Below are 22,661 nucleotides of genomic sequence, written 5' to 3'. Positions count from 1 at the left end.
AGAAGTTTAACAAAGCTTAAGATTCTGTATCTATAAAACAGAGGAGCTCCAATGGTGCAATAGTTTAAAAAATATATATATCTTAGGATTCAAGATATCTACCAGAGTACATGGAAGAAGAAACAACAAAAAAAAACTTTTTGAAGGTAAAATGGGGGTTCAATGTTGTGGAATAGTGGCCAAGTGCCAAAGTCATTCCAGAGAGGTTTGTTTTTTGTTTTTAGCTCGAATTGAGCCCAGGAACACTTGACAACTAAGGACTGAGCCACATCCCCAGTCCTTTTTTTTTTTTTTTTTTTTGAGATAGGGTCTCACTAAGTGCTGAGGGCCTCACTAAATTGCTGAAGCTGGCTTTGAACTTGCTTCAGTCTCCCAAGCTTTCCAGGATTACAGGAGTGTGCCACCCAGCCCAGAGAGTCTTTGAATGAAATTAAATTATACCCAAATCTGAGTTACAGACCAGAAAAAGCATCAAAGATGGTGTAATTAACAAAGGCCCACAATTCTATATATATCAAAGAGACAATGATGGTAGAAGAGTTAAACATCTGACTTGACTTCAAGATCAAACCAAATGGGCATTCATGGGAAAAGCCTTAACTGAAGACTGGGGTTGGTAAATGCAGGAGAAGGGGCACAGATGGTGGAAGCATTAACACAGGTTTGATTTTTCTGCGCACAGAAAAGAACATAGATAGGGAGAATTTAACTAAGGCCTGCAGTCAATATATAGACCTGAGGGGCAATGATGGGGAAAGAGTTAACAAATGTGGCACAATATTCACACCTAAATTGTCCTGATGGTTGAAAAGTGAACAGATGTTCAAGTTTAATATACAGACTCAGAGCCATTGACAATGTTCCACCCTCAAAACCCTGGATTCTATACCTAGATCAGAATCCACTAACACCTGAACAGATAATAGAAATTCAGTTCAAGGTAAAATCAGAGGGCTGGGTTGTGGCTCAGTGGTAGAGCACTTGCCTAGGATGTATGAGGCACTGGATTCAATTCTCAGCACCATATAAAAGTAAATGAATAAAATAAAGATCCATCAACATCTAAAAAATTTTTAAAAAAGATAAAATCAGAAAGCTAGGCCCAGTGGTGGCAGATAACTGTAGTTGCAACTACTCAGGAAGCTGAAGCAGGAGGATTACTTGAACTGAATAGTTTGTGGCCAATCTGGGCAACAAAGCAAAAGTATATCTCAAAAAAAAAAAAAGATAAAATTAGGGCTGGGTTTGTGGCTCAGTGGTAGAGTGCTTGCCTAGCACACATGAGGCATTGGGTTCAATCCTTAGCAACACATAAAAATAAATAAATAAAATAAAGGTATTTTAAAAAGATAAAATTAGAAGTTGATATGAGTTGTTAAAATTATTAGAAGCCCAGGTTTGAGAGCACAGATAAGGGATTTTCATAGGGGAATTGTTAACAATGGTTGGAGTCTGCAGTCAGATCCAAAAGACATGGATAATGGAAGAGTTAACAAGGCCATGGTTTAAGTATAGACTAGATGGGCATTGATGGTGGAATATTTTAAAGATGTCTGTATTTGTTTGCTATTGCTGCTCTCTAACAAATTACCACAAACTTACTAGTTGAAAATAACAAATAAAATATTATTTTAATAGTCTGGAAATCAGAAATCCAGCAGGGCTGCATGTCCTCTGGAAGCAGTAGGGGGGATTCCATTTCCTTGTTTTTTTTTTTCCAGCTTCTAGAGGTCACCTGTATTCTTAGCTTATGGTCCCTTCCTCCATCTTCAAAGCCAGGGCTGTAGCATTTTCAAATCTCTCTCTGTAACCTTCTATTTTTATCATCACATGTCCTCTCTCACTCTGACCTTTCTTCTCTCCTTCTTATAAGGATCCTTGATTACATTGGGCCTATCTGAATAATCTGGAAAAATATTCCCATCTCAAGACTCTTAATCAATCTGAAAAGATCCTTTTTTCTATGTAAGGTAACATAGTCACAGATTCCAAGGATTGGGATGTATACATTTGGGGGACCATAATTCTATCTGCCACAATACCCAAATTTGAAGAAAATCAGTGGTGGTGAAAGATTCAATTGAGGCTCAGTGTATTAACAAGACTATTAGGTCTGAATTGAAACCAGATGGGCACCAACCAAAGGACTGGGCTGCTACATCAGAATTTTTTCAAAGGTCTAGGTTCAAGGTCAGAACAAAGAAAATTGATGGAATCTCAGCAGATATCCTGGACCCTGTATTGAAGTTACAGGAGCATTAATAGTGGAAAAGTTCATGGAGGCCAAGGTTTAAGATCTAGACTAACCTGGTATGGTGGTGCATACCTGCAATCTCAGCAACTTGGAGGCTGAGACACAGGAGGATCACAGGTTCAAAGCTAACCTTAGCAAAAGTGAGGCCCTAAGCAAATCAGTGAGACTCTGTCTCTAAATAAAATACAAAACAGGGCTGGGGATGTGATTCAGTGGTTGAGTGTCCCTGGGTTCAATCCCTGGAACCCTCTCTCTGCCAAAAAAATAAAAGATCTAGAATAGATCCATTCATGGTACAATCTTAACATTGCCCTGGATTTATTTTCAAAGCTGAAGTTCACTGATTAAAGACTTAACTGATAGCCAGATTCAAGATCAAAAATGAACATGAATGCCTTGCAATCTGGGTTTAATATATAGATCAGAGGGAGAAACTAATAGTGTTAAGATATCTGGATTTGATTCACAGGTCAGAAGAGGCATTGATGTAGCAAGAAATAAAAGAGATCAGGTTTAGCCAGGCACTACGGCACATGCCTGTAATCCCAGCAGCTCCGGAGGCTGAGGCAGGAGGATCACTGAAAGGTGAATGACTCACCCGAGACAGAGATTCAACCAAGAGATTTTATTGGGGGGCTGCCCAAAGGGGAAGAAAGGGAGAGGCAGGGAGAAAGAGAAAGAGAGCAGAGGAAAAGAGCAGAGAGAAAGAGAAACGTAGAGAGAGAGGAGAGAAAGAAGAGGAAGAGGGCAGAGGACAGAGAGAAGAGAGAAGAGAGTGTGTGCTTACAAGCTTTGGCTTAAGAAGGGTTGTGTAGGTGCTGATTGGCAGGGTGACTCAGGAACAGCAAGCAGACACTGTGTCCTATGGGGATTGGTCGAGGAAACCTTTGAATTTGGCGTTCTTTGGAGAGGAGGGGGAGGGGTAAGGGATTCCATGATGTTCTCTGAGAAGGGGGAGTCTCCCACACACCCAACAATCACAAGTTTAAAAACCTGACTCAGCAATGTAGGGAGGCTCTAAGCAACTTATTGAGACTATCTCTAAATAAAATATAAAAAGGGCTGGGGATGTGGATCAGTGCTTAAGTGCCCCTGGGTTCAATCCCCAGTACCCCCCCAAAAAAAATCACGTTTAGTTTTCATGCCAAAAATGAATTGATAATGAAATAATTATTGAACAGAACCCTAAGGTAGATGCCCTGACAAGTGAGACATTGGTGGCTGAAGCATTAATGGAAGCCAGGTGCAAGGTCAGACTTGAGTGTCAATGAAGGTAGAAGATTACACAGAAAGATTTAAGAAAGATTTAATAGGATTAAGTTTCAACCCTCATGAAAAAGAAAGATATACACCTGCAACTTCTGTCTATCCACCGTGTAAGAACACAGTAAGAATGAGGCTATCAGCAAGCCAGAAAGAGAGCCCTTACTACAAAACAACCCTGTTGGCATCTTGATCTTGGACTTTCCAGCTTCCAGAACTGTGAGAAAATAAATGTCTGCCTATGGTATTTTGTAATGGCAGTGTGAGCTGGCTAACACAATAGCTATGTACATCTTTATGAATTCTCTTAAGCCAGGTGCAGTGGTGCATGCCTGTAACCCCAGCAACTCAGAAGGTTGACGCAAGAAGATCACAAGTTAGAGACCAGCCCAAGCAACATGATGAGACTCTCAGTAACTTAGCAAGACCCTATCTCAAAATAAAAATGGCTGGAAATGTAGCTCAGTGCTAAAGCACCTGTGGGTTCAATACCAGTACCCATCCCCCCCAAAAGTTATATTAAATATGTAAGAAACTAAGCATGACAGAAACCACGGAAATAAGAAACTTTAATGACATGAATATCAAAGCCCTTCTCAAAAAATTTTTTTTTTAATTTTTTGGTGCAGTACTAGAAATAGAACTAAGGCCCCAGGACCTTGTGCATGGTAGGCAAAAATTCTACCACTGATAAAAAGAGGAATTAAAGCTGCTAATAAGATGAACTTTGAAACAGAGATTATATTGAGTTATCCTGGTTAGCACAATGTCATCACAATGGTCCTTAAATGTGGAGCAGTGAAGCAAAAGGGTTAAAGTCAGAACAATTTAACCAGCCACAGATGGCTTTGAAGAAGATAGAAGGGGCCATGGGCCAAGGAATGCAGGCAGCCCCCAGAAACTGTTCTCCCCTAGAACTTTTAGAAGAGAATGTGTCTCTTGGTGACACCTTAATTTTAGCCCATTGAGGCCCATTTGAAGTCTGGCCTCTGTTAGTTGCAGAGCAAGCTACACAAATGTTAGGTGCAGAGTGGCCTAAACACTCAGTCCCCATCTGTCTGGTTCCTTATCGCTTGTTTGCCTCAAGTCTGAACACTCAACCTCACTCAATGCTGAACACTCAAACCCACTCAAGGCTTAACACTCGACCCCCAACCATCTAGTGCAACGGAAACCCACATCTGGCCTCTGCCCTGTCTGCCTGAAGGCAGAAGATGACATCCATAGCAACTACTGTATGAGCCAATCATTGTACGCCAACAAGGCAGCTTGCAGACCCAAAGACCCCATTAGATTTTGGCTATAAAAACTCTCCCCTATCCCTCCTCTCTCTCTCTTTCTTCTCTCTTTCTCTTTCTCTCTTGAGCTTTGCTCCCCCACACACACACTCTCTCTCCTCTTTCTCACCACAGCAATAAAGATCTCTTGGTCACCCCAAGTGTCATGGTCACTTTCCTTTCAGCCTCCAGAATTATAAGAAAAAAATTGTGCTACTCTAAGCCAATAAGTCTGTGATGATGTGTTAAAGCAGGAAAAAAAAAAGCCAGGTGTGGTGGCACACGACAGTTAATTCCAGCAGCTCAGGAGGCTGAGGCAGGAGGATCATGAGTTCAAAGCCAGCCTCAGCAACTTAGCAAGGTTTAAGCAACTCAGTGAGACCCTATCTCTAAATAAAATATAAAAAAGGGCTGGGGATGTGGCTCAATGGTTGAGTGCCCCTGAGTTCAAGCCCCAGTACAAAAAAAAAAAAACACCACCATCAACAACAAAATAATCCCACAGCAGAAGTGACATTTATATTAGCATAGATATGTAGAGTTATCTATACTGGTATTTCGGGACAAATTTCCCACTACAACATAAGTATTACTTTTTCTTTAAAAAATTCTACCACTGAGCTACATCCATAGTCCTTTTTAAAATTTTATTTTAAGACAAGATCTCCCTTAAGTTGCCCAGGCTTACCTCAAATTTGCAATTATCCTGCCTTAGCCTCCGGAGTCACTGGGATTACAGGCCTGGGCTACAACACCTGACCAAACACACTTCTATTGTTTACAAGTCTGTGGTATTCTGTTAATAGTGCAGAAATAAAAAACAACTAACTCCTATAACCAATATGGTCATATATAGTCATTGTCTGTAAAGCACCTCTGGACCCTGCAGCCAATAAACCTGCTTCCGGAAAATTCCCTGGGTGTCCAGCCTCTTCTGGCCTACATTTGGGGTACAAGATTGATGTACAAAAAACAACGTATTTCTACATATAGCAATGAATAGTAAAAATAAATAAATAAATAAATAAATGTGCTTAAAAACTTAGCAGTAATGCATTTGAGGTTGTTGAAAAAAACAACTGTATGAGTGTGTACGCGTGTGTTTGGTCCAAAAGTACATCCTGGCACTATTTGTTAGAAAACCCCAATGTCTATCAACAATGAGGTTAAATATATATTAATCATATATAGGTGTGTAATCCCGAGCAAGATATTTGGTAAAAACAGAGAAGTTGATTCTAAAATTCATAAGGGATGAAAAGGATCTAGAATAGCCCAAACAACTCTGTGTGTGTGTGTGTGTGTGTGTGTGTTGTATGTGTTGCCTATGCTAGGTCACTCGATCACTGAGCTACATGCTACATACCAGCCCAAAAACAAGTTTTGAAAAAGAAAAACTAAGTTGTAGGACTTAACACTACTTGACTTAAGAATTTTATAAATTTGTAGCAATTGACATCATGTGGTATGGTTATAAATATCAAACAAAGAATCAAAGAAACAATGTGGTGGTGCACTCCTGTAATCCCAGCTACTGGAGAGTCTGAGGCAGGAGGATCAAAAGTTCAGGTCAGTCTGGGCAATTTAATGAGATTGTCTCAAAATTTTAAAAAATAATAAATAAATAAAAGGTCTGGGGATGTAGCTCAGTGGTAGAGCACCTCTGGACTCAAGCCCCAGTACTGAGAGAGAGAAGAAAGAGGGAGAAAGGTGGAGAGAGAGGGAGAGGGAGAGAAAGAAAGAGAGATATGAAGCACATAGCAGGCAAGGTGGTGATCCTGCAGTTCCAGCTACTGGGGAAGCTGAGGCAGAGGATTGCTTGAGCCCAGGAGCTTGGAGCCAGCCTGGGCAACATAGTGAGACCTCATATCAAAGAAAAAAGATCAAATGCATAAATAACAGATAAATGAAGCAAAGTAGAAGACCCAGACATAAACCCACACCTATATGGACAGTCAATTTTTTAAGATGTGAAAGCAATGTGGTGAAGCAAATGACGCTGGAGGAATTGGATATCCATATGAAAAGGAATGTACTTGCCTTAGGGTAGAGCACTTGCCTGGAATGTGCAAGGCCCTGAGTTCCTCCCCAACACTGCCAAAGGAAGGAAGAAAGGGGTGAGAAATGGAGGGAGGTGAGGAAGGTAAAAGAACATACTTGAATTCATATTTCTCAACATATACAAAAATTAACTCAGCCTGGGTGTGACAGCACACACCTGTAAACCTAGCTACTAAGGAGGTTGCGGCAGAAAGATCACAAGTTGAAAGCCAACCTGGGAAATTTGATGAGATACTGTCTCAAAAATTTTTAAAGGCTGTGGATATATAGTTCAGTACTGGGTTTGATCCTCAGTATTGCAAACACACATACACACACACAAAACAAAGTGGGTGCAACCACTTTCTGAAATAGTTTGGCAATTTCTTAATTACCTAACCACAGGGGCTGGACATGATGGCAAAAGCCAGTAATACAGATACTGAGGAGGATGAGGCAGGAAGATCCCAAGTTCAGTGCCAGCCTGGGCAACTTAGCAAGGCCCTACACAGTTTAGTGAGAAGCTGTCTCAAATTTTAGGAAAAAAAAAAGTGAGGGGGAGGGGTGGGGATATAGCTCAGTGGTAAAAAGTCCCTTGGTTCAATTCCCAGTTTAAAAAAAAAAAAATCTTACCCACATACCTAGTAAACATACCCACATACCACATCTGTTCAACTCCTAGATTTTTACCCAGGAAGAAAGGAAATATATGCCCATACAAAGACTTGCACACAAATTTGCATGGCAGCTTTATTCATAATAGTCAAAAACTGAAATGGACATCCAAATGTCCATCAATATGTAAAAATAAACAAATTGGGGCAAATCTATGCAACACAACAATGTAGATGAAACTCAAAATAAGTATGCTGAATGAAGGAAGCCAGACCAAATAAAGGTATATATTATATGATTCTATGTATATAAAAGTTTTTAAGCCAGGTGCAGTGGAGTACACCTGTAATCCCAGCAGCATGGGAAGCTGAGGCAGGAGGATCGCAAGTTCAAAGCCAGCCTCAGCAAAAGCAAGGAGCTACACAAGTCTGTGAGACCCTGTCTCTAAATAAAATACAAAATGGGGCCTGGGGATGTGGCTCAGTGGTTGAGTGCTCCTGAGTTCAATTCCTGGTAATAAAAAAAAAATTATAAAAGGCAAATTAATCTTTCATGGCAGAAAACAGATCAGTGTTGCTTAGAGATGGAGGAGGAATGCAGTGGGATGAAGTGAGTAATAGATATGTTTACTGTCTTGAATGTGAGGGAATAGCTATCTATGTAACTCTACATCAATTGTACACTTTAATATGTACAATTCATTGTATGTTAGTTATACCTCAATAAAACTTTTTTTTAAAATCTCTTCTGTCAGAAACTTATATAAGAGGGCTGGGGCTGTACAGTGATAGAGTGCTTGCCTAGCATGATCCTTAGTATCACATAAAAATAAGTCAATAATTGGCTGGGGTTGTGGCTCAATGGCCGAGCACTTGCCTAACATGTGTGAGGCTCTGGGTTTGACTCTCAGCACTGCATATAAATAAATAAAACAAAAGTCCATTGACAACTAAAAAAATTTTATATATATATATATATAAAAATCAACAAAATAAAATAATTACTTTAAAAAGAGACCTATGCAAGAAGGCCTAAGATATTGAACCATAAAAATGGCAAATATATTTTTCTGATCTCATATTTATAATAATGGTATACCTATCTATCTAAAATAATAGCATCTCACATCCTGGGTCCCTCAATTTTCTCAAATGCTATAGTTGTATATTGTGTGAAATTCAATCTTTATGCATGCTATGGTTTGGATCTGAAATGTTCCCTAAAGGCCATGTGCTAATGACCTGGTTGCCAGCTGGTGGCTCTTAGGTGGTACTGTAACTTTTAGAGAATGAAATATAGTTGGAGGAAATAGGTCACTGGGAGTGGGACTTTGAAGGATATATTTTGGCCCTGAACCCTTTTCATCTCCATCTTCTTCTCTTTCCCTTTCTCTTTTTCTCTCTCTCCCATTCTCTCCTTCCTTCCCAGCCACCATGAGGTGAGCAGCTCTGCTCTGCCACATGCCCCTACCATGATGTTGTGCCTCACCAAACGCCCATACTAATGGGGCCATGGTCTCTAAAACCATGAGCCAAAATAAACTTTTTCTCCCTTTAAATTGATTTTCTCAGGTGTTTTGTCACAGTGATAGAAAGTTGATTAACACAATGTAATGCTTCAATATAAAATTTACTTTTTTTCTTTTCTTTTTGCATTGGGCATTGAACCCAGGGCACCTTACCACTAAGCCACATCCCCAGTCTTTTTTATTTTTTATTTTCAGATAATTTCTCACTAAGTTGCTGAAGGCCTTGCTAAATTGTTGATGCTGTCTTTGAACTTGTGATCCTCCTGTCTCAGCCTCCAGAGTCACTGGGATTACAGGTGCTTGCAACATTGCCCAACTTAAAATTTACCTATTTTAAAAAGAGGGACTGGGGGGCTGGGGTTGTGACTCAGTGGTAGAGTGCTTGCCTAGCATGTATGAGGCACTGGGTTCAATCCTCAGCACCACATAAAAATAAAGGCATTGTGCCCATCTACAATTAAAATATAAAATAAAATGAAAAGAGGGACTGGAGATATAGTTCAGTTGGTAGCGTGCTTGCCTCCCATGCACAAGGCTCTGGGTTCAATCCCCAGCACCACAAAAAAAAAAAAAAAAAAAAAAGGAAATACACCACAGAACAAAATAACGAACTCGATGAATGGGTTCAGTGAACATTATTGGGGAATTATGGGAAACTCCCAGAACCATCTAATGCTAGTCTTTCCATGTCTCCTGGGATCAGAGGTCCACAGAGTCCTGGGTCCTAGTGCGGCGCCTGCCCTCACATAGGCGTCTGTTGTCCCTGCCAGTGCAGAGGGTGTCTCTCATTGTCTATGTGGAAAACTGTTGCACATGGCAACCTCCACAATTCTGGTTTCCCACATCAGATCCTGCAACCCTGACAGCAAGTCCCTCTTCTCAACTGGCCACAGATGTTCCTACTTGAAGTTGTGTCTCTGTCATGTACACAAACTCTCTTTAAGCAGTGGGGTTTAGAATCTCCTCCTGTGGTGAAGACTAGCATTGTGGTGAGAGATCAGCCAGATATGATCTTCAGTCTTTCCCTGGGATTTGTTGACTATTGATTTTGGACAAATCCTGATCTCTGTGGCATGAAGCAATAAAACCATCTATATCACATATTCCTGGGAAATATATGTTAGGATTCCATGGAAAGATCTTGGGGTGTAGCTCAGTGGTATAACACCCGTCTAACATTCACCAGACTTCTTGCTCAACCCCCAGCACTGTAGGGGAAAAGAGATTCCTTGGAAACTAGAACACAGTAGAGGAGGCATAGAATAAATGCATACTATTTTTGTTGACATATTCATGGTTTAATCATAACAACAGCTAACATTTGTTGATCACACAGCATGCCTAACCCTATGCTAAGTGCTAAGTCCTTTATAAGCACAAAAGCCTTGGGGAAAAAATAGTTATTACTTCCAATTCACAAAGGAGTAAATGGAAGGCCCAGAGGTTGAGGGACTTGCTCAGATTTATGGAGTCCTTGTGTGTTGGGCCTGGGAAGTGTAGTCTGACTACAGAGACCATGTCCCTCCTATCAGGTTTCACTGCTTTCCACCCTATGTGACCTCAAAGAGCTCCAGACACTCTTCCCAAACTCAGTGACCCCAGAATTTCAGAACAAGGCTTTGACTTACTCCTCAGAATAGACAGAATAATGTTCCCCCAGGATGTGATGTCATAATCCCTGAAACCTATAAATGCTCTTATTTGGAAAATTATTATTTGCAAATGTTAGTAAGGATGTTATCCTGGATTTTACAAGTGGGTCCTAAATGCAATCACAAATGTCATCAGAGGAAGGCAGAAGGAGATTTGACACAAATAGAAAACAAGAAGGGCCACATGACTACAGAGTCAGAGATTGGAATAACAGAGCCACAAGCCAAGGAATGCTGGCAGCCAAAAGGAGAAGGAAGAGGCAAGGAACAGACTCTCCCCTAGAGCATTCCAAAGGAATGCAGTCCTGCCAACACCTTGATTCCAGTCTATTGAAATTGATTTCAGACTTCTGGTCTACATAAATTGTGCACTTCTGTTGTTTCATGCTATAAAGTTTATGGCAATTTGTTAACAGAAGAAATTTGGAGCGATTATATGGGATTATGTAAATTATGCTGTGTTTTCAGTTTAAAGATTCATTCAGTCAGTCAGTCAACACAGAAATAATTGAAGCAATATAGTAGAATAACTAAAAATGAACTCTGAGTTCACCCTGGATTTATGCCTCCCACTGCCTGCCGTCACCTGCTGGCACTGTGGGGCATACCTGTAATCCCAGGGACTCTGGAGATTGATGCAGGAGGATTGCAGATACCAGACCAGCCTCTGCAATTTAGCAAGATCCTGTCTTAAAAAATAAAAAGGTCTGGGGATGTAGCCTCATGGTAGTGTGCTCTTGGATTTAATCGTCAGTACTGAGGGGAAAAAAAAGTAAAAGCAGATTTTGGATTCAATTCAACTTGGGGGCAAATTCACTTCCCCCTGCCTGCTGTCACCTGCTGACTGTGTGACCTTAAGCAGATTGTTTAATTCTCTAAGCCTCGGTCCCAATATCCTCACAATGGGAACGGTAACAGTACTTGAACTCAAAAGAAGTTTGTGAAAATTACATGAGAGCTGGGGATGTAGCTCAGTGATAGAATGCTTGACTGGAGTGCGCAAGGACCTGGGTTCCATCTCCAGCATGAAAGAAAGAAAAGCAAAGAAAATCATTGAGAATTTGCAAGTAAAGAGATTTGTAAATTTGTGATGGATCCAGGGTTTCTACTCCTCCCTGGGCCATAAGAGGGTTCTTTGTCATTCTGAAAGGGACAGTTCAGAGACATCAAGGCTTTGAATGTAAATTCCAGAGGGCAGTGTTGGAGTCACTGATGGGAGAGGTGGTAGGTGAAACTTCTTAAAGGAAGTGACTTGTAAGCCCCCTGAAAGACTACACAGTAAACTTAAAAACATGGATACTGGGGTTGTTTTATTTTTTTTACTGTTTTGTTTTGTTTTGGTCCTGGGGATTGAACCCAGGTGTGCTTAACCACTGAGCCACATCCTCAGACCTTTTGATTTATTTTTATTTTGAGACAGGGTCTCACTAAAGTTGCTGAGGGTCTCGCTAAATTGCTGAGGCTGGCTTTTAACTTGTGATCCTCTGACCTCAGCCTCCCGAGTGGCTGGGATTACAGGTGTGCACCACCATCCACAGCATGGGTACTATTTTTAATACTATTGCTATAAATGTAAATACATAGTCTTAAGTTATTACAGAGATCCTAGGAAAGATCGCTTTATCTGAAAAGTTGAAGACTGATGAGAATGATTTGAGATGGTAACTCTCTCTCTCTCTCTCTCTCTCACACACACACACACACACACACACACACACTTGGTTAAAAACCTAATAAGTGCACGGTGCTGGGCAGGAAGATAGAGAATAAATGTAAAGGGAAGATCTGAGCATGTGAACAGACACTTGAATCAACAGACCCTACAGTAGCCAAACAGAGGAGAGCAAAGTTGGTTTTTCAGAACAAAAGACTCAGACTCTCCACCCACTTTGGGGGAAGAAAACCTCCTGCCCCTGGAGCCTGGATTAACAGACCCCATTTCTGCCTCACATGGCCCACCCACTTTGCTGACCTCTGATTGGCTAGTTCAAGTTCACAGCCTGACTGCTCTGATTGGTTGATTGTCTTTGGGCGGTTGAATCACCACACTTCGTCTCTGTGTGAAGCGCCCCTTCACCGTCGCTTCGTCTCTGAGGTAGGTTCTCAGTGAGGGGCATCTCCGACAAGTTAAAGGTGGACAGATAGAAAAGCTGGGAACCTCTGTAAGTCACGCAAGTATTTGTGCCTTTGCTGTGCCTTCCAAGATCGTCAAGATAAGTTAAGACTGAGAATTGACTAAAACCTTTCAGGGCAATCCCCGTCGAACAATGATAAAACTAAAACTATGACATTCCTTAATTACTATTCATGAGGGAAGCAAAACCAAAGTAAGCCTAAGAAACCCCCAAATCAGCCAGATGCCCCTAGATTGTCTCAGAGATAATGACAAATAATCTCTGCCTTAGGGACTACTTTATTACCTTTTCTGCGAGCGAGTGGGAGTCATCTTGACCCCAAAGACCTCTAAATATCCAATCCTTAAAATATCTCTAATGCTTTCTGTTTGTGGGGTCCCAGACTGATGCATGTTTTTTTTTAAGTTTTTTCCTTTTTGGGGACGGGGGCGGGGGTGTACTGGGGATGGAAACCCCAGGGGCACTTTATAACTGAGCTACAGCCGCAGTACTACCCCCCCCCCCCGCCGCCGCCCTTTTTTTTTTTTTTTTTTTTTTTTTTTTGTCTTTTTAATTTTGAGAGAGAGTCTCTCGCTAAATTGCCCAGGCGGAGAAGCAATTGTCCTGCCCCAACCTCCCAAATCGCTAGGATTACAGGTGTGCCACCTCAGAAGACCAGATTGGTGCATCTTGAAACACCCCACACTCCCTTGGCTTGAGTGGTGGCTAGTCCTATCATCTCAGAGATTCTAACTCCCTTCATTCGAATATTTTCCAAATTAACGCAGTAGTAGCTCCTAAATTCACTCAAATTAGCGACCCATGTTTTTCTTCAAGAGCAGAATCACAGCTGGGCGCAGTGGTACACACGCCTGTAATCCCAGCGGCTCGGGAGGCTGAGGCAGGAAGATCTCTCATTCAAAGCCAGCCTCAGCAAAAGCGATGTGCTAAGCAACTCAGTGAGATCCTGTCTCTAACAAAATATGAAAAAGGGCTGGAGGGCTGGGGATGTGGCTCAGTAGCTAAGTGCCCCTGAGTTCAATCCCAGTACCCACCAAAAAATAAAATAAAAAGAGCCAAACCACACATCCTTTCCCTGACATCCCAACCCCATCAATCAGAGAGATCAAATGACCTGTGAGACTCTCCTCCCCTGCTTTACCTAACAATACACCATATATTAAAAATTCAAACTCATGGCCTGGGGTTGTAGCTCAGTGGTAGAGTGCTTCCCTAGCACGTGAGAGGCCCTGGCTTCTATCCTCAGCACCACATGAAAATAAGTAAATAAAATAAAGGTATTGTGTCCAACTACAACTAAAAAAATACATATTTTTAAAAAATCACATTCACTGTGCATATTCAAATTACTCAGATCTGATAACCACACATTGTATCCGTGAATTGAAATATCACACTACCTCACAAACAGAATTTTTCTCAATTGAAATTTTAAAAATTTTGAATAAAAGGCTGAAAAACTATAAAAGGAAAATAGTTCAACTTTTGTTTTGTCTTAAAAAAAAGAAGAGTTTTGAACAACCAACAATAAAAATTATAAAAAAAAATTAAAAATTAAAAAAAAAACTTTTGTCTTACAAAAATTTAGTCTAATTTTTTTTTTTTGTGGGAAAGGCTTTAGAGAAATTTTAACCTAAAAAAACAAAAAAAACAACTGTACACAAAAGTCACTGCTTCCTCAAGGATTTTTTCTTTTTTAATTTTTAATTGGCATATGATAATTATATATGTTTATGGGATACAGTATGAAAATTCAATAACTATATAAAGTGTACTGATCAAATCAGGCTAATTAACATTTGCCTTTCATTAAACATTGAGAACCTTCAGACTCCTATCTTCTAGGTGTTTTGTATGTTTGTTTAATAATTTTTTTGTACACAATACCTTTATTTACTTATTTTTTTTGAGAGAGAGAGAGAGAGACAAAGAGAATTTTTTAATATTTATTTTTTAGTTTTCGGAGGACACAACATCTTTATTTTATTTTTATGTGGTGCTGAGGATCGAACCCAGTACCCCGCGCATGCCAGGCAAGCGCACTACCGCTTGAGCCACATCCCCAGCCCTATTTATTTATTTTTATGTGGTATTGAACCCAGGGCCCTGCATGTGCTAGGTGAGCCATCTACCACTGAGCCACAACCCCCAGCCCAGTTTTGTTCGTTTTTTGATACCTAGATTGAACCCAGGGTTGCTTAGCCACTGAGCCACATCCCCAACCCTATTTATTTTTTTATTTTGAGTCAGAGTCTGGCTAAGTTGCTGAGGCTGAACTTCAATTTGCAATCTTCTTGAGTTGCTGGGATTAAAGGTGTGTGCCACTACACCTGGCTCTTCTAATTCTTTATAAAATATATGATCAACTGTTGTAAGTTATAGTCTCCATCAAAACCGAATTTATTCCTCTTTTTTTTAACTGTATTTGGTATCTACTCTCTGACCTCCCTCTACCCGTCTCCTCCCCTTTCCGGTTGCTAGTGGTACTATTCTGCTCTTCTATAAAATCAACTTTTTTTGGCTTCCACAAGAGTTGAGAATGTGTGTTGTTTGTCTTTCTGTGCCTGACTTCTCCAACATCTTTCTATTTTGCCTTCAGTTTAAGACAAGCTCCAGGGGAACTACTATCAACAGCAGCCAACCTGCTCTCAGAGACATAAGGCTGCTTTGCTCATGCCCACAGAAACCTGTTATTCCTAACCACTACTTCTCCCACTCCCTTGTTCTCACCCAAATTTCCCCCAATGTCCTTACTCAGGGACAGTTAAGACCAGTATGGAGAAAAGTAGAACCTAATCCCAGGTGACTGGCTGAGTGTGGCCGTCCCTCCATGCTTTTTCCCTCCACAGGACCTTTGGTCTTGTGGCTGGAAAGAATCAGGCTGTCCCTTCAAGATCAGACTGTTCCCAGTGCCATGAACAAAGACAGCTCCTTTTCAAAGAACCTCAGGGAAGATACTCAGAAATCAGAGAAGAAATACAAGGTGAGGTAATCTGGAGGGGGCAGATGAGTAGCCCAGGGGACAAGATTTCTTCCCCAGGGTGACTAGATTTTTCAGGAGATGGCACTGGGGACAAGGAGCAAGGTCTCAGGAAGTGATCTAGAGCCTTGGGAGATTCCCACCCACATTATGTCTTCCCCCAGCTTCCCTGGACAAGCCTGTGACTCTCAGCCCATTCTGAAAGGTGGGAGGAGAGTAAGCCATCAGTATTCAGCACCTACTGCATGCCAGGGGAGAAGCTAGGCAGTATTGCCCCTGTTCTCTCAATCAATACAACACCCAAGAGGGATTATCTCCAGTTCCCAGATCCACTGCAGAGGCCCTGCAGCCAAGGAAGCAGCCCTGAGTGGCTTCCAGAATTTACTTTTTCTTCTTTTCTAGGCCTTCAGGGATATTTCCAAATACTTCTCTAAGAAAGAGTGGGCAAAGCTGAGCCATTCGGAGAAAATTACCTATGTGTATTTGAAAAGAAACTACACCACCATGACTAGTCTAGGTAACAGGACAAAGCTGAGTGCAGACAAGCCTGGGAATACGTGAGCATCCCTTGGTCCCATTCCATGTTATGGCTTCTTAGGCTGTAGTGAGTGCTCCCCATTTTCCTTTTGTTCAGGGAGAAATGTCAAGGCAGTATTTGAGTGTCCTGTTCTATTATATCCTGTGCATGTCTGAGGGCAGGGGCTGACCACCTTGGAACTCAAACCTGAATCCTGTACATTTCTCTCCTGCCGGCCTTTGGCATCCCAGCAATTCACTCCCCCTTCATTCCTTCTCTCAGGTTGTCTCTTAAGGAACAAACAATTTGCTTCTTTCTAGGTCTCAGAGCCACCCTTCCTACTTTCATGAGTTCTAACGGACAGATCATAGAATCCCAGAGCGAAGATTCTGATGAATGCCGCAACCGTGGGAGTCAGGGTAAGTGGACAGGAAGGGGATGCAAAGAGTCTCTACCCAATTGCTTTTCAGTCCAGTTTCCTGGAAAGCTTCACAGGTACTTTCTTGCCCCCTTACACAGGTCAGAGCTGAGTGAAAAGGGTTGCTGCAGAAGGTTAAGAATAGGAGGCCATTCATACAAAATTCTAAAACACGCAAAATGAGAACAAAAAGAAAGGGTTGGGGCTGTAGTTCAGTGGCAAAGCACTTACCTAGCAGGTGTGAGGCACTGGGTTCCATCCTTAGCACCACATAAAAATGAAACAAATAAAAAAGGCATGCTGTCCATCTACAACTACAAGAAAAAAAATTTAAAAAAGGACAAAAACTAAGTAGGAGTAAAATCCATCAAATTCAGGAGAAGGGCTAAAAATGGAGAATGAAGGATGACAAGGACTGGAAGGGACTCCACAGACAGCTTCAGCCATGACTTGTATTAGTGGTTTGTTTTCTTTTGTTATAATTTGGGGGGGGGGACCAGGGATTGAACTCAAGGGCACTCAACCACTGAGCCACATCCCTAGCCCTTTTTGTATTTTATTTAGAGACAGGGTCTCACTGAGTTGCTTAGCACCTCTTCCTTGCTGAGGCTGGCTTTGAACTGGTGATCCTCCTGCCTCAGCTTCCTGAGCTGCTGGGATTACAGGCATGTACCACCATGCCCAGCTTTATATATATATATATATATAATTTGAATAAATCGGAGAGATCAGAACTAGTTGTGAGATAGTGTTGAGATCCCACTGAATCCAATGTTATTTCCCATCATTTTTTTGTAAATTAGAAGTGTTTAAAGGATATGCTGTATTTGATAAAAACTGTTAGTGAATCAAAACATAATTAAGAAAATTTTAATTAAAAGATAAATCCCCTAAGAACGTGAGTCAATTTCATAACAATGCAGAAGAGACACAGTGATGAATATATTATGTAATGCATATAGTTATTGCCCTCTATTTTATTTTTATTTTATTTTATTTAATATTTATTTAGTACCAGTAATTGAACCTAGGAGCACTTAGACATTGAGCCATATCTCCAGCCCTTTTTATTTATTTATTTATTTTTTAGTTTTTTAGTTGTAGTTGTACACAATACCTTTATTTTATTGATTTTTATGTGGTGCTGAGGATCAAACCCAGTGCCTCGCATGTTCTAGGCAAGCGCTCTACGGTTGAGCCCCAACCCTACCCCTATTTTTTGATTTGAGACAGGTCTTGCTAGGTTGCTTAGGGACTCAGTAACTTGCAGAAGCCAGCTTTGAACTTGGGATTCTCCTGCCTCAGCATCCAAAGCCACTGGGATTACAGGTATGAGGCACTGCACCCAGCTTTCCCTGTATTTTATATTAAAACCAAATAGTGGGCTGTGGTTGTGGTTAAGTGGTAGAGTGCTTGCCTAGCATATGTGAGGCCCTGGGTTCAATCCTCCATGCCACATAAAAATAAATAAAATAAAGGTATTTTGTCCATCTACAACTAAAAAAATAATATTTTAAAAACAAAAAATAGTGGCCAGGTGCAATGGCACACACCTGTAATTCCAGGGACTCAGGAGGCTGAGGCAAGAGGATTGCAAGTTCAAAGTCAGCTCAGCAACTTAGCAAGACCCTGTCTCAAAATAAAAAATAAAAAGGTCTGAGTATATGGCTCAGTGATAAAAAGTGTCCCTAGGTTCAATCCTTGGTACAAAACAAAAACAAAAACAAACCCAAATAGTAGTGTTCTCACTCACAAACCTGATTTTGTGCATTCTACTTAAAAGACAGTGTTTTGTTTGTTTGCTTATATTTTCAGAGACAGTGTCATGCTGTGTTGTCCAGGCTGGCTTCAAATGCCTGGGCTCAAATGATTCTCCTGTATCAGCTTCCTGAGTAACTGGGACTTCAAATTCATGCCATAATGCCCAGTGGGAGAGTTGAGAGAGCTATCCCACCCACCCTCCCCCTCACACAACTCCAACTTTCCCACTTGTCAGTAAGCAGAGATAGCACAAGGTGAAAAAAAAAAAACAGATGGATTCTAGAGCAGAAATCTTAATGCATTTGAGTAATGTGTACAGTCATCATAATGAAGAGAAGATGTTGGGGCTGGGATTGTGGCTCAGAGAGAGAGCTTTTGCCTTGCATTCGTGAGGCACTGGGTTCGATCCTCAGCACCACATAAAAATAAAATAAAGATATTGTATCCACCTATAACTAAAAAATAATTTTAAAAAAAGAAGAGAAGATGTACTTAATTGTTCTTTTGCTCTAACAGTGCAGTTATAACACAGGGTTAAAATGTCCAAACAGTTGGGCGTGGTGGCCCACACCTGTAATCCCAGTGGCTTGGGTGGCTGAGGCAGGAGGGTCGTGAGTTCAAAGCCAGCCTCAGCAAAAGTGAGGCTTTAAGCAACTCAGTGAGGCCCTGTCTCTAAATAAAATACAAAATTGGGATGGGGATGTGGCTCAGTAGTTGAGTGACCCTGAGTTCAAGCCCAGTACCAAAAATAAATAAATTGGTTAAATGTCCAAACGTTCTCCACAGACCTGGGCATCCCCAACTAAACAAGCCAGGTTCTACAAGTTCCCACAATCCCTGAACAGGTTGGAAAATTCAGGGCTTGAGTACAAAATTTTTCACTTAAAGGAATATCTTTACACTGGGAAGATTTCAGAGCCACTGCACTGAATCCACACTTCTTCACACATTTGGGGGTGGGGAGTTTACTGGGGATTTAACCCAGAGATTTTTTTATTTTGAGACAGGGTCTCACTAAGTTGCCTAGGGGCTTGTTAAGTTGCTGAGGCTGACCTTGGACTTGTGATCCTCTGCCTCAGCTTCCCAAATTACAGGTGTAAGTAGCCTAGCTCTTGCTAGCTCTTCCTTACCTAGCTCTTCCTCACACATTTTTAAAATATTTATTTTGTAGTTGTAGTTGGACACAATACCTTTATTTAACTTATCTATTTTTATGTGTTCTGAGGATCACACCCAGGGTCTCACACATGCAAGGTGAGCGCTCTACCACTGAGCCACAACCCCAGCCCTCTTCCTCACACATATATCGGAATAATTGAGATATAACCAGCATACTGCATAATTTTTCCATTTTTAATTGTCGCACATCTTTAAGTACATACAGTTCAAATTCTCAACCAATTTAATTCTGTGGGGAAAAAAACAAGAGATGGAATGGAAGGGAAGGAGACAATGATAAATTTAATCCACATTTTTAAATCCATCATAAGGAATCATCTGCATTAATGCTTCAAATAAATTCCCAAGTCACTATTAAAGATAATTCAGAAGCCTTTCTTAAACAAATCCTCCCCAGTGGGTGAATTCAACCCTATGCTCTAGCATTTCCTAATACTACCTGAGTCTGGAATTTGGAAATATTTACAAAAAAAGGAAAGAATTCTGATTTATCACCCTCTTTTAGATGAATTGCCTAAAAGTGCTTCTGGCATACGACAGAGACAACGCAAGGAGGTGAGTTTCTCTCAAATATAAAGGACAAGAGCACCTTTGTCTTTCTGTGGATGTCAATATTGGTAAGAGTGGGAAAGTATTAAAAATATCTTAGCCTTTCCTCAAATCTTTTTCTTTTCTTACTTTTTTCCCTTCATGCCAGGGTTTGAACCCAAGACCTTGAACATATTAATATTAAGCACATGCTTTATCACTAAGCTGCATCCCCTCCCCATATCTCTCTCTCTCTCTCTCTCTCTCTCTCTCTCTCTCTCTCTCTCTCTCTCTCTCTCTCTCGATTTTTTTTCTTGGTGCTGGGGATTAAATCCAGGGCCTTCCACATGCTAAGCATGTTCTCCTCCACTGAGCTACATCCCTGGACTTTCTCATCACTTTATCATAATGCCTGATGTAGCATTCATAGTTTAATAAGACTTATGAACAACTGTGGGTAGTCATGCCAGGTACTATTTTAAACAACTCACATGGGTCAATTTATTTAATCCTTAGGAAAACATCTATGCCATTGTTTCTGTTATAATCTCCAAATAATAATGAAGATTTTGTGTTGTTTTTTGTTGTTGTTGTTGCTGTTGTTGTTGTTGTTATTTGTTTTGTTTTGTTTTGTTTTTTGCAGTGCTGGGGATGGAACCCAGGCCTTTATCCAAAGTAGGCAAGCCTTCTACCATTGAGCTACTCCCATATTCCCCTCTATTCTTTTTTTATTTTTTCTTTTTTGGTACTGGAGATTGAACCCTTAGACACTGAGCCACATCCCCAGCCCATTTTATATTTTATTTTGAGACAGGGTCTTGCTAAGTTGCTTAGGGCCTCACTAAGTCACTGAGGCTGGCTTTGAACTTGTGATCCTCCTTCCTCAGCCTCTTGAGCTGCTAGGGTTACAGGTGTGTGCCACAGGAACCTGCCTCTCTATTTATTTTTACATTTACTCTCCAATATCTGTCTATAAGCTTATATGTGATTCCCTACATTTTTATTGAAACCTTTCCTTTAGATATTGTGGATTTATAAAATACTTTTCTTCCCCAGATATTCTGCATACCACACTACCAATCACATGGAGACTTTTTGTGTTTATGAAAATGTCAGTCTGGACAGAGCATAAAGATAAGCATCCTAGTCCTGGAAACACCGTTTACTTAGGCCATTCTTTTACCTTCTAACCTCCCAGATTCCTCATAATTTAGGTATGGATAATGTAATGATCTTCCAGAGGTGATAAGAACATTAATTAAGGTAATGCTTATGAAGACACTTTATAATCTATAAAGCATTAGAGAAATGACATTGATAATATTTATATATGACCTTCATATTTAAAAAGGTGCCCAAGAAGCCAGCAACAGAAGAAAATGATCCGAAGGGAGTGCCAAAAGCAGTTGGCTCAGAACAGGCTCAGAGACAACTATACCCGCTAGGAAAAGCACGTACTTCTGGGAAGCAAAGTGAGAAGGTGTCAGGTGAGAAGAAACAATTCGGAAACAACCCCTCTGACTTCCCTGGCTCTGTTCAGGGGCATGATCTGGGTGTGTGTCTTGGAACCTTGACAGGCTTGGGTCCAAGCTGTGCTTGGGAGCTCACCCAGTGCCAGCTGAGATATTAGAACTTGACTTCAGAATCACAGATTTGATTCATAATGCATCTAAAAGCCAGATGACTTTTGGACTCATCTTCTAAATTTTCTGAACTCCAGATTATTATTCCATAAAATGGAATTTAAGAACCATAGTTCATAATTGTTTGGAAGCCTTACATTAAATCTAGAAAACCTCACAACATGAAAGTTGCTCAGGTAATTCTATCCCACTTGATAACCTAGGAACATATCTTAATCAACTCAATGTCTGATACACATATTCCATTCACAGATACACACTGAATGAAACAAGAGTGAATGTTCTAGTGAGAGAAGAATTTGGGAATCTAAACCTATAGATGGGAGTGATAAAAAGCTAAAACTTGAACTGGGAATTAGTGTGTATTTGTGCAGATCTAAATGTCCCATCCTTGCATGTAGAGGGATGGGGCACTTGGGAGGGAAGGGGCATCTCCTTTTCTGACAAAACAGGCTTATCACTCCCTATGGCACCCAACCTTCAATCTCTTCCCTATCTTAGGACCCAGGAAGAAGAATGTGAATATCTGGAGCCACAGGTTGCGGGAAAGGAAGTATCTCGTGGCATATGAAGAGATCAGCGACCCTGAGGAAGAAGACTGACTCTGTAAATGACCCTTTGACACATCTTCCATGCCCCTGCAAATATGCTGTTTTGTTCTTATCTGGTCACTTGTTCTCCAAACTCATTCACTTCCCATAATCCCTTGAAGTGCAGCATTGAGGCTAAGATTTCCCACACTTTTCTACTCCCTACTCTTGTGTATCTGAGGACCTTTCCTATCCAGGATGCCATAGGCTCCCAAATCTCAGGTCAGCTCCCAACATGCAGGCTATACCTTCTTACAGCCTAAGAATTCATAGAACAGGAC

General features: G+C 40.9%; 1 protein-coding gene across 1 annotated transcript; it reads left to right on the top strand.

The window, feature by feature from the left end:
• Positions 1 to 15,678: 15,678 nt before the first annotated feature.
• Positions 15,679 to 22,392, top strand: LOC114105725 (protein SSXA1-like). Its single transcript, XM_027952297.2, has 5 exons — positions 15,679 to 15,747; positions 16,147 to 16,261; positions 16,582 to 16,680; positions 21,491 to 21,634; positions 22,292 to 22,392. Exons 1-5 carry the CDS (start codon positions 15,679 to 15,681, stop codon positions 22,390 to 22,392), a joined length of 528 nt encoding a protein of 175 aa, XP_027808098.2.
• The last annotated feature ends 269 nt before the right edge of the window (positions 22,393 to 22,661 follow it).

The sequence above is a fragment of the Marmota flaviventris genome, chromosome X (assembly GCF_047511675.1).
Source record: "Marmota flaviventris isolate mMarFla1 chromosome X, mMarFla1.hap1, whole genome shotgun sequence".
Classification (NCBI taxonomy): domain Eukaryota; kingdom Metazoa; phylum Chordata; class Mammalia; order Rodentia; family Sciuridae; genus Marmota; species Marmota flaviventris.
The sequence above is the reverse complement of the archived record's forward strand: the minus strand, read 5'-3'. Positions and strand labels throughout refer to the sequence as shown.